Consider the following 12,525-nt stretch of genomic DNA (forward strand, 5'->3'; position numbering starts at 1 on the left):
TCTCGCATTATATTTCTGTGCTGTATTTTATGAGTTTGCCTTATGTGTCTCTTGATGATTTCACCCCCCCCCCTTTTTTTTAAGAAGGGAAAGTCCCTTAGTGCAGCGATGTTATTTTTATAATACAATACGAGTAGTTAAGAACCTCACAAAATAGCATTAGGTTGATAAGGAGGGATATCAGCTGATCCTATAGTCAAAACTTGGAAGCAGTGGTGAGGAGGTCCTACCAAAATCTTGTCAATGAGAAAAATGACCTCATCTTCCTCCCAGGAGTGAAACAATGGGATGATGACTGCTTAATGGAACAGAACAAGAATGTGCCTTGACACCTGAAGCAGATGGGTAGGCTACTAGTTGATTGAGATTCTGATTTAAGGCACCAAAATAAAGAATGTATCAATTAGGAAGAAAGAAGCATGGAGAAGTATAATAAAAGAACAGTGATGCCTCTCAAGGCTCTGTCCATGCTCATGGAGTTTGAGGTAACGATTTAGTAAGGGTGTCCCAAACAGGGATTTGGGTGCTGGTCTGAGGAGCAAGAACCCGCCTGCAGTAAGGTACAGGTGTATCTGGCTAGAGGCTTTGAACTTCTGAGCCCCTAGTTATGACTCCATTATTGCCAATGCTCAGAAATCTATGTAAAGGAGAATGTGCTGGTCATGCTCTGATGCTGTCATAGTTCTCCTTCTTATCCTAAGTAAAATTAGTATTTGATTAAGGTGAGTCTCTGCCAGGCTGATGGCTCTTCTTTTGGTGCCCTGTCCGAATCAAGATTCTGGGCCTGCAGAGCTGGGAGGCAGACCCTGGACCCTGGACCTGGGTTAAATTCCTAGAGATGGTGATTATCACTTGGAACTTTCCTGGGGGATGTTCTGTTCACCTTTACTTTGGTGGCTACATTTCCACCATCCTATGGGGCAGAGAGGACATTTTTCCAAATGCTTGTGCGTATTGTACACAGATGTTGAGGGTCGATATTCCCAGTGTAGCTTGAATGTCTCAGGATGGATCTGGTTGTGTGTTTTCAGTTTCCAATCTTAAATTCAAACTGTAGTAGATTCAGTAGGTTAACCAAGCTTTATCTCTATTATAATTTAGATAATCACTAAGGAAATTGAAGCAAATGAATGGAAGAAAAAATACGAAGAAACCCGACAAGAAGTCTTGGAGATGAGGTTAGACTAGAGGTTTGGGGGAGGGGTTGGATCTCTTTATTATGCTTTGTTAGATTTAATATAAATGTAGTAATGACAGTATTTGCTTATCACAGAACCAATTGTTGAGAACTAGACAGCATTGATATTTGCACCTTAATTTGTGATTGGCAATGTCTTTTCAAGAGTGTTGCTGACCAGTTATTCAAATACTGTAGCCTCTTGTGGGTTGTCGAGAACATTGCAAGTAAGCAGAACCCACATAATTCTTAGCTTGTGTGAAAAATCCACTTAAACTACAGAATAATAAGATTTATTGACATATTCAGTTATGGAGGCAATATAATTTGTTACGCTTTTGTAAAATCAGTTATGCATGATGGCTTCAAATTTCATAACTACCAAATAGATTATAAAAAGCATGTTAAGGGGAAACAAAATTGGTTGATCTTAAATTGAAATCTTTTTTATTTTTTGCTGTTCATTCCTTAGAAAGGAGAGTTAGAAGCTATGAAATAACTAAAGATAGTATGGAAAAAGAAGAAAAAGCATAATTTATATACTTGTACAGTCAGCACTTGAATGATGAAGAAACATTTTAATTATGCCCAATCGAATTTGTAGCTCTTGTATTACTTGCTTTGTGAGCATTTACTGGGTGTGAGCTCCCGTGCTGTGTGTAGTGGAGAGGAAGGGACAGCCTCTGCCCTTAGCTTACAGCAGCCGTCAGAAGAAACTTGGACCAACGTGATGGATACCACCAGCGACGGGCAGGGGAGCCATCATTTTTCAATGAGGGATCAAAAGGAAGAGCCCTTATCTCACTGGACAGGTCCAGGGAAACTTCATTGCACTTGGCCAAAAAGAAAGGCTAATGTGATAGGGTGATCTTTAAAGTCTTTGAATAGTTGAAATGCTTTTGGAACTAGGACAGTAAAATAGAACTTGTGACTGACTGACCAAAAGAGTGGATGGGGGCCTGGAAAGCCTGAACTCAGATCAGACTTTTAGGAAAAACCCCAAGAATGGGAACCCCCTTATTTAGTGAAAGATTGATTTGTCTAGGCAGAATTAATGTATTTCCTTGAGATCATTTACATGAGGTGCAAAAGAAATTGAGGGCATTTTCTATAGATAGAATAAAATAAATAGAATAAAAGGCTTATTAACATAAAATCTTTAGAAAGATTTTTTTTAACAATAATGAGCAAATCTTACATTAACATTAAAAGCCCCAAAGCAGATAACTGAGTTATATAAAATTTGTTCATGTGAACATCACTCAGATATTCATTCATTGAACATTCTATATGATGTTCACGTGTTTGTTACTGTGTTTAATTGTTTAGAGCAGCATTTCTCAAATTTCCATTGAAAATTCTCTTCTGATAATTTTTTTTAAGGAAAATTGTGGCTGAATATGAAAAGACCATTGCTCAAATGATTGGTAAGAACATTTGTTTACTTTAAAGGTTTTATTTAATTATTTGAGAGCAAGTATGTGCATACGCATGATGGGGGGAACAGAGGGAGAGGGAGAGAGAGAATTTCAAGCAGACTCCCACCGACTGGGAAGCCAGACTTGGGGCTCAATCTCATGACCCTGAGATCATGACCTAAGCCAAAGCCAGGAGGCGGACACTTAGCTGACTGAGCCATCCAGGCACCCCAGACGTTTTTTTCCTGTGGTGTGAGCCATAGGTTCTGTAGATGATTTTCTTTCTTGCTTGCTTGCTTGCTTTTTTCTTTTTCTTTTTCTTTTTCTTTTCTTTTTTTTTTTTTAAGATTTTCTTTGACAGAGAAAGAGAGAGGGAGAGCACAAGCAGGGGGAGAGGCTGAGGGAGAGGGAGAAGCAGGCTCCCTGCAGAGCAGGAGAAGCCCAATAGGGGACCCCATCCCAGGATGCTGGGATCATGACTTAAGCCAAAGGTGGTGGCTTAACCAACAGAGCCACCCAGGCATCCCTGCATAGATGATCTTCAAATCAGAACACAAGCTTCCACTTGTCCATCCTTTAGATTCAGTTGATTCTCACTGTTTGCAGTGGTTCTGTCATACAAAGTTGCCACAAACACTGAATTAGCAAATACTGAGCTGTTGCTTTAGGGGAAGTACAGGTGAGGTTCCTGTGGGCCTCAGGTCACAACATCGTTGTCAGTACATAATCTTGTCTCATGTGTATTTCTGTTTAAAGACATTTGATTTAATGCTGATTCATTAACATTGAACTCATGGCCCGCAGTGTTATAGATCATGCCTGAATGAAGATGATCCCATGAAGGTATTTTCTCCATCATAGCCTTCTAGCTCTTCAAAGCCCTTGACAGCACCTCAGCACCATGTAGACTCGGGGACCATTTTAGGCAACAAAATCACCCACAGGAAGCACAAAAATACAAAATCATGATACTAAATAGCCTGAAAAGGACACTTGTTACAGTATGAAACAAGGATACAGCATGTCAGCCAGTTTAGCCTTAGACGAGAATGTGCATGTCAAGTGACTTGACATTTTCTGCCCCTTTGCGCATGACCAGAAATGTAGCAGAAGGACTGGTTTTGGGTTTACATATAAGTTGTAGCAAGTAGATGAATTCACAAAAACACAGTCCACAAGTAATGAGCGTCAGCCGTCGTTAGGTTCATTGTAGAGACTAGCGAATGCTTGAATTTTGTAAAAACCCCTCTACCTGGCCCCCAGGAGGTTGATCGCCAACCCACATCACAGTACTCCTGGACAGGGTCTTCATTTGGGTGCAGTCCTTACTCTGCTGCAAGTTGTACTTTTTCCCTCTATCTAACGCACTGATACCTTTTACAAAATGATGATGGTCGGTGCTCCTGCATTGAATTTAGAGAAAACTCTGCAGCCAGTATTGTCAGGACTGACTGACTACCTCAATCTTTCTCTACTTTAGCACTGAAATCATACTTTCTACAGTCCATATCACATCTTGCCTCCCCAGCATATGGCCTTTGCCAGCCCTGTTCCCCTGCTGGGATATTCTCCTCCTGGGTAGCTGCATGGCTCCCACCCTCAACTTCTTTGCGTCCCTGTTCAAATCCTTCCTCTGAGAGAGGCACTCTATTTGAAAAAGAAACCCCACCTCTCTTTTTCTGCTTTGGTTTTCCCCCATCACTTGTCATGATCTGAATCTGCCACTAACGTAAGTCCTTGAGAGGAACTTTGTTATGTCCACTGTTGAGTCCCCCGACCAAGAATATGGCTTAGCTCACAGAGAGCAGCTGATAACCATCTGTTGTGTGAATCTGCCTTTACCTTTGATTGTGGTTCACAGAAGATGAGCAGAGGACAACTATGACCTCTCAGAAAAGCTTCCAGCAACTGACCATGGAGAAGGAGCAGGCCCTGGCTGACCTTAACTCTGTGGAAAGGTCCCTTTCTGATCTCTTCAGGAGATACGAGAACCTGAAAGGTGTTCTGGAAGGGTTCAAGAAGGTAGCATGTCCTTTTCCTCTTGCCTCCTTAGTAGTGTATTTTCTCAGTAATGGAACTTTAAACATACATGCCAAACGTGTGGCTAGCCTATAGGGGATTGGGGTCTGTATTTCATTGGCCTTGTATCTTCTGTTCCAGGGAAGGCTGGTTTTTCTGTCCCCTTTTCTTTCTGTGGTGGTTCAGGCATCTGGCCCACCAAGTGGCCTGTCTTGGTCATTCCCCTCCTGGGTTAGGCCACAGCCAGAGTGTGGCATGGAGTGTAGTAGAAGTGGAACCCTCAGACCTTAGGAGAATTCTAGAAATTGTTTTGATAATTTACCAATTTAATTTAAATAAGAAAAGGGAATATTTGCACTGAAAAATTCGGGCTACATATTCTAGAGGAAAATAAGTATTATGTTTTAAATTTACATGTATGAGACTGATGCGCTACCTACTGCGCTAACGAGGCTCCTTTAAATTTACATGTAAGTGGGCGTATTGATTCACCTTATTTGCATGCCATCAATAAGACACATTTGTAGCAGTGAACATTCTTTTTTTTTTTCATAGTAAAATAAAAATGAAAATGGCCAACTTACCTAAAAGGGGACTGAGATTGACATTCACTTTTGAGCTCTTTCTTTTTATAAGATTTATTTTTTAAGTAATCTCTATAGCCAACATGGGGCTTGAATTCACAACCCCAAGGTCAAGAGTCACGTGGTCTACTGACTAAGCCAGCCAGGCACCCCTGCCATTTACTTTTGAATGACGGCCTCCCTAAACCGGGTGTATTGATATAACTGAAACTTACTATGTTTTGAAAATTTATACATGAAGAAATTATCTAGAATTTCTTCAGTAAGAATTAGTTGTGCCTGTTTTGAATTATCGTGGAATATAACCTAAAGGCATCTGAATTAATTAGCTTTTCCTGTTTTTAAAAAAACTCGGGTACATGATTTGTCACTAGGGGGAGAAAAATAAAATGACCAGTTCCTTTTATTTTAAATTGTCACTTTGGAACAGAATGAAGAAGCCTTGAAAAAATGTGCTCAGGATTACTTAGCCAGAGTTAAACAAGAGGAACAGCGATACCAGGCTCTGAAGATCCACGCAGAAGAAAAACTAGACAAGTGAGAGCTTGCAGTAAATCTGTTTCACGGTTCATGGTGTGGTGGGAAGACTGAAAAAGGCCCAAAAAGCCCTCAACCTTGTTTGGCAACTCCAGGTTGCATTGGTGTGTGTGTGTGTGTGTGCGTGCATGCCTTTTATTATTTAATTTTTTGAATAGGTAGAATCTTCACATGCTTCAAACATTAAAAAGAATAAAAAGGTACACTTTATCTCTCTCTCCCCATCCCTTTTCCTCTGGCCTCCCCTCCTCCAGCTTTATGGAGGTATAATGAACATAAATGGTTGTGCAAGTTTAAGGTGTACAACCTGTTGATTTGCTCTGTATATCGCACAACAGTGGCCTTAACTAACACCTCCAACACACCATGTGATTACCATTTTTTTTTTTTTTTTTTACTGTGGTAAGACTCTCCCTTTGCTATACAAATGACAGCATACTTTGCTTTTTTTCATTTAGCAGTGCATTTTGGAAATCCTTCCATAGCAATCCATGAAGAGCTTCCATATTTTTCTTAACAGCCGTATGGTGTGCCAGTGTTGAAATGTGTCATTTCTTTAACCAAACCCCTCTCCTATGGGACACTCAAGTTATTTCCCAGCCACTACAAACAGGGCTGCTATAAGGAACCTTGGATTATTATCATTTGGCATGCATTTGGTGAGCTTTCTGTATGCTGGAAAAGGAATTACTGGGCCAAAGAATAATACAAATTTGTAATTATGATAAGTGTTGTCAAATTGCCCTCATTCGACATTTATCAGTTTATCCCTATGTGAAGTACGAAAGCTTCTCTTCCCCCTACGGCTTAGCCAGCAGACCAAATTTTTTGTTTTCTGCAAATCCAATTGATAAAGGTGGTATTTCAGTTTAGTTGGGGGTTTCTTTTTTTGATAAGCAAATAGAGCATTTATTTTATTCAATGTAGTTTTGATTGTGGAATAAAATTGAACATATTTTAGCAACTTTCTATACCTATACTAGCCTTACCGTGAATGATTCTATTCTTTGCCCAGTTTTCTATTGTCAGTTTTTATATATATATATATATATATAGTTACATTTATGCACTAAAGAGGCCAGCCCTTTGTGATATGAGTTGTAAATGATTTTTCTAATTTGTCTTCTTGCCTTCTAGTGTTTTTTGATGTGCAGGAATTTATTTTTCTGTAGTGAAATTTGTCAGTTATTTCTTTTACTCAGGATTTTCTGTTGTGGTAACAAAGATCTTCTCTGGGCTGAATATGAAATATACTCCCATGTTTTCCTTCTAACACTTTTATGACTTCATTTATTTTTTTTAACCCTTAAGTCCAGCACATTTGGAATTTGTCCTGAGGAATAGTCTCAAGAATGCTTCCAACTTTATTTTTTAGCTAAAAAGTAATACCTACTTGTACATTTTCCTCTCCCTCTTCATGTTTGTAAATCATTTCAAATTCCCTTCTTTCCTTCTTGCTCCCAGAGGTGCTGCTACCAAAGGTTTATAATGTGTTCTTCCAGTTTTTTCTTTGTGCCTTTTCAAATACTACCCAAAATGGCTTTAGACTTTTTTTTTCATAATATCGGAGTCATAAAATACAAATTTCCTTTTTCACTTAATAGTATATCATGACCATTTTCTATCTCAAAACATGTAGTTCCATCTAGTTATTTTTATTAGGTTGTAGGATTATCCCATTCCTTTACCGATGGGCGTTTAGATAGTTTCACACCTTTTTCCATTGCAAACAATGGAATGTCCATATCCTTGTGTACACAATTGTGCAGAGTGGGAGTATTGCTGTGGATATGTTACTTCAAGGGAATTGCTGGGTCAGAAGATGTATGCATTTTAAATTACAATAGTTGCAACCATATCCCCCTCCACAAAGACAGCACCAGCTTTCGTTTCCCCCAGCAGCTGGTGAGTCTGTTTTCTGGCACCTTGGCCATCACAGAATAAGATCATCCTGGTTAATATTTGCCAAGCTGATAAATTTAAAAGTTTATCATTTAAATTTTCATGCTTCTGATGAAAGCATTCTTAGCATCCTGTCGTCAATTAATTGGCTATTTATCAATTGACATATAGTTTTTTAAATTTCTTTTGTATCTCATTAATGAAGTTATTTTAAGTTCTAGCGTCATAGATGACAGTGGTTAGTGTCCTGACTCTCTAGCTGTGACAGTCCCACAGATGACCCTGCCTGCTATTGTCCTAAGTTAAAAAAAAAAAAATCTAAGATTGCTGTAGAAACTGTCACATGATTCCATTTTCTAATGACATAAATTTTGAACTCACTATGACCTATCAGATTAATTCCACCACTGGTTTGCACCTTGGAAATGTCCTTAGCAGTTGTGTGTCAATTGAATATTTATAAATTTAAATTGAATGGTGTAAGTCACCGATGTTTCCCTTGTGTTGTCATTTCTTTTAGTCTGTGTCTCACAAATGTCAGTGGTTAGCATCTTGACTCCTTAGCTCTGGCCGATGACTAACCAGGTGCTTCTTGTCCCTTTATTCTGCAAACAAAACGCCACAAACAGAGCCAATGAAGAGATTGCTCAGGTTCGAACAAAAGCAAAGGCTGAGAGTGCAGCTCTCCATGCCGGACTCCGGAAGGAGCAGATGAAGGTGGAGTCCCTGGAAAGAGCCCTTCAGCAGAAGGTACGCAGAGGAGTGTGGTGGGACAACCAGAGAGACACTTGGTTTTCCTTATTGGCAGAGGTTAGCTTGTAGTGGATTTGGATGAAAGAGAAGCCTTGTCTTTTTGCCCAGACACTTTGATCCAGCTCCCCTGGGAACTGATTCAGGTGGACACAAACAAGGAGACCGTTAATTCCCAAGCATATGAGTCGGAAACATCCCCAGGACGGATGCAGAGAGGAAATTGCATTAACTAAAGTTTAGGGGACCAGACACTTCTTAGGCTCTGGGGCTATCTTTTCTTCTTTCTTTCTTTCCTTTTTTTTTTTTTTTTTTTTTTTTTTTGCATAATACATGAAGGCATCTTGCCCCTTCACTGCAGTTTTACCCTCCTGGGGACACTGGTGGCATCTAGAGGCATGTTAAGTTGTCACAGCTGGCGCCCCTCAACATGTAACAATGCAGAGGACAGTCCCTACTACAAACACTGACCCAGTCCAAAATGTCAGCAGTGCCGTCCGTGGTTGAGAAATTCTGCTGCAGGCAGATAAAAATCAGGTCCCTATTTCTCACTATTCATTGATTCTTAGACTTCATTTTTTTGTGTGCCTCTGGTGTTTTTCTTACTGTATCTTCAATTATGTGCTCATGCCTATGGCATCTATTTAGCTGAAGCAAGGGTTTCTATCATGGGGTCTGCTAACCCCTAGACGTTGTTCCTTGGCATAGTCAGACTCCAGAATCCCAGGTCCCTGGAGGTGCTGATGGGCTGAGTGAGGTCCCAGGTACCTGTGTTTGTAACAAATATCACAGATGATTCCTGTGATAACAAGAAAATTTGAGAACTAAGAGGTTCCTGGGCAAGCTGCAGAGGGCCAGTGGTTACCCTCATCCCCTGCTCAACTGAAGCATGACGTTGTGAACTCATGAACATTTTTCAGGGGAGAAGGGTCCCTTTCTTTAAAGGGTCTCTGATGTAGAAATGTTACGAACCACCGAGCTAGGATGTCTAGGCAGAACGTAGCCAGTCTTGGGACTAGTTGTCATTGCCTTGATCTCAGGATGTGGAGTGGCCGACATAACCATGTTGTTTGTCTTTCAGAACCAAGAAATCGAGGAACTAACGAAAATCTGCGATGAGCTGATTGCAAAGCTGGGGAAGACAGACTGAGTTCCCTCGTTAGCTCAGCAGATCTGCATTTGGCTGCTTTTCTATTAACCACAGTTATCTTGCCTTATCCAGGAATAATTGTCCCTTTGCAGAGAAAAAAAAAAAAACTTTAAAAAGCACATGCCTACTGCTGCCTGTCCCGCTTTGCTGCCAACACAACAGCCCTGGAAGGAGCCCTAGAGCATCGCACAGTCCCGGGAGGAATAGCGTCTGAGCATTGTCCGCTGACAGGTTTGGTCAGGCTGCTAAGGTTGGGGTCGTGATTTCTCTATCTTTAGTCCATTTTTAAAAGTCGTCTTTTCTTTTCCAAGCACGTTAAATTTGGGATTTTGTGGCTCCTGTTTGGGATCATCTTCTGTCCACCAGCTGTCTGAATTTTTTGGTGACCTATTTATTTCATCTTTTAAATTTAGCATTCAGCATTGGTAGTTTTATTTGAGGGAGGAAATAATTTGGCCTATTGTTACTTCTAGTTTATAAACAAGAAGGGACTAGTACCTGTTTCTACACACACATACACACACACATATATGCTTATATATATGCTGCTGTTTTTTCCTCTGAAGCAGAGTCAAATAAGAGCTTCTCCACACAAGAGTGTATTTCCATAGATGTAAAACCCTGTTTTGAAATAGAGTCGTGGCCCAGAATGCCAACCTCAGAATTTGGGGAATTGAAGGTGCGAAGACCCCAGACTCGGGTTTTACATCTGGGGAAGACTTTTTGCCACAGTGTTTCGTTGCCCTGGTATTTGGACACTCCTCAGCCCTGACATGTGTGGCCCCTTTGGGGTCAGTCCCAGACTGCACGAAGGGCAGCGCTGGTGGGACTCCCTCTAAGCCAAGGTTTGGCAAGTCTGTCCCAGAGCCATTCTGTCTCCTCTGCTTCTGTTTGTTGCTACAAAATCAGCATTGACTCTTCACCATCTTTCTATGTGAAATATGCAAAGAAAATCTACTTGTAAAAGGCTTAGGTGATCTCATTGAGTTAGAAGGTAATTGTAACCCTACTAGTGATTGTTAGGTGAGGAAACAGTTGAGTTTTTATAAGTGCGATGCATTGTTCTTCAGTTTTTTTTTTTTAAAGGCAAAAAATCCTTTCAAACTTAATAGAGTGTTTAATAAAATGGGCTATAAAAATCCTGTGAGCCACTCCAAAAATCAGCACATTTTGAATATTGTTAAACAAAGAGCGTTTGGATCCTGGAGGAGAGGAGCGCAGGGAACAAAACCATAGTCACAAGACCAAATTCCTCAAGTTCTTCCTGGACATGGGTCAGGGTGATGGGACTGTTAGCCCTAAGACGGACATTTTCCATGTAACACCAGTGAACTCCCTTCCATTTGGTAGGCAGAACCAAATCCATGCAGTGTTTGAAAGCACTCTTTTGTCTTAATCTTACACCCTGAAAGTCTTCATGGTGATATGCACTATATTCAGTACATGTAAGTTTTCGTACCTTTCTTGTAAAAACTCTTGCATGATCCAACTTCAGCAATGAATTGTGCCTAGTGGAGAACCTCTATAGATCTTGAAAAATGCATTTTTCTTTAGCAGTGTACTATTCACATGGGTGCAATCGTTAGCCCCAGGGAGGTCCATAATGTCTTTTAAAGCTAGAAGTCACGTCTTGCCAATATGCATTTATCGTAATTGGTGCTTAGGCTGTATTTTAAAGCCTACTGTCTTAATATTTTGTACAAAAAAAGAACAACTGAAATGATCTGTAGTTGGAGAAATGACTTGACAATCATTTGGGCGTTGAAAGCAGTCACTGTGCTTCAGTGTGAGTGTGATACTGGAGTCACAGTATCCGCGATGTACGAGTGTCTCCAGTTGGTGGAACTGATGTCTCTCAGTCCTCCACTACTAGGGAAATTCACTTTGCATTTTGCAGAAAGAAGTGTTGCCAAACCTTTTTGCTGCTGTGTTTTGCTGAGATATCCATGTTTATTTGTTTTATATTGATCTGTTTTAAGCATGAAAGGCTTTTAGAGTGGTCTCCATTCTAAATCCATCGTCCTCCATTTAGGCTTCTTATGTATATTAAAAAAAAGTAGCTGTGTGTTAAAACCAAGGTGACGACAGTCCTTCCCTAGCACGCTGGTGGAAGATGCCCCCTAAAAAGACCCCAGTAAGTGAGGTTGCTGTCCAAGGACCACGAAAGGGCCCTGTTTAAGCCAAGTTTGCCACTGGCTTCTCAGCCAACGGCCATTACAAGGGAATGTTCTTCCTTCTCACTTAATAGGTGGATATTCTCCAACAAGAAGAAAAATGTAGCTTGCTCAGCTGGTACATCAAGAGAATATCCTGGGCAGAAAGAAGTATGTTTTTTTTTTCTTTAAAAATAAGCAAGAGAAAAAAAAAAAAACTTACAATATTCTAAAGAGTAAGAACATAGCCTAGAATTTTGCTTCAAAGCATGTGAGGGCTCTTGAGTTGTTAGGTGGGCGGTAATAAACCCCATTAACAAGAATGGGAAGGGAAGGTGAAAGGAAGCTGCTGTCCCAGATAGGTTTGGGGGTATTAGGTGATCAGTCTTGTTGGAATTCTGAACCCAGAGCTATTTCTCAAGTTTTTGACTTCGCCAACATGTAGATAGATAGTCTTTATCTAAAAGTATTTTAATGGGAAGATTTAGTACAAGACAGACCGAACAGTTTGCCACTTGGTTGGTCAGCCCTCCGGAGATTTACTTTATTTGGAGAAGCTCCTGGAACCCAGTGACCTGTCCAAACCTTTTGTTCTGTAAAACTGTTCTGGAAATACTGAGAAGCCCATTTTTCTCACGTGGTATCTAGCTTCTTCAGACCCAGCCCAAATTAGGAAGTGCAGAAACACATGATGGTGAAAAACTCTGAGGCTCTGGCAGCCTTCCAGAATGATATGGAATCTAAGGGGAGATTTACGTTTCATTTTGGAGGCTAGCTCAGGCTGAATTTTCTTTCCAGCCAGTTACCCTTCCTTCCTGTCCCACACTTTGTGCAA

The 12,525-nt window shown here is 40.5% G+C and overlaps 1 protein-coding gene across 12 annotated transcripts in view; it reads left to right on the forward strand.

The window, feature by feature from the left end:
* Window positions 1-11,266, forward strand: part of TACC1 (transforming acidic coiled-coil containing protein 1) — a 112,088-nt gene extending 100,822 nt beyond the window's left edge. For all 12 annotated transcript variants that reach the window (XM_059384305.1, XM_059384297.1, XM_059384302.1 and 9 more), the window contains 6 exons: window positions 1,102-1,178; window positions 2,561-2,604; window positions 4,457-4,617; window positions 5,629-5,735; window positions 8,267-8,387; window positions 9,469-11,266. In XM_059384305.1, the coding sequence (XP_059240288.1) occupies window positions 1,102-1,178; window positions 2,561-2,604; window positions 4,457-4,617; window positions 5,629-5,735; window positions 8,267-8,387; window positions 9,469-9,537 (579 nt within the window). In that variant the 3' untranslated portion in view covers window positions 9,538-11,266. The remainder of the gene's footprint in view (window positions 1-1,101; window positions 1,179-2,560; window positions 2,605-4,456; window positions 4,618-5,628; window positions 5,736-8,266; window positions 8,388-9,468) is intronic.
* Window positions 11,267-12,525: the final 1,259 nt, after the last annotated feature.

Source organism: Mustela nigripes, chromosome 18 (assembly GCF_022355385.1).
Source record: "Mustela nigripes isolate SB6536 chromosome 18, MUSNIG.SB6536, whole genome shotgun sequence".
NCBI lineage: Eukaryota > Metazoa > Chordata > Mammalia > Carnivora > Mustelidae > Mustela > Mustela nigripes.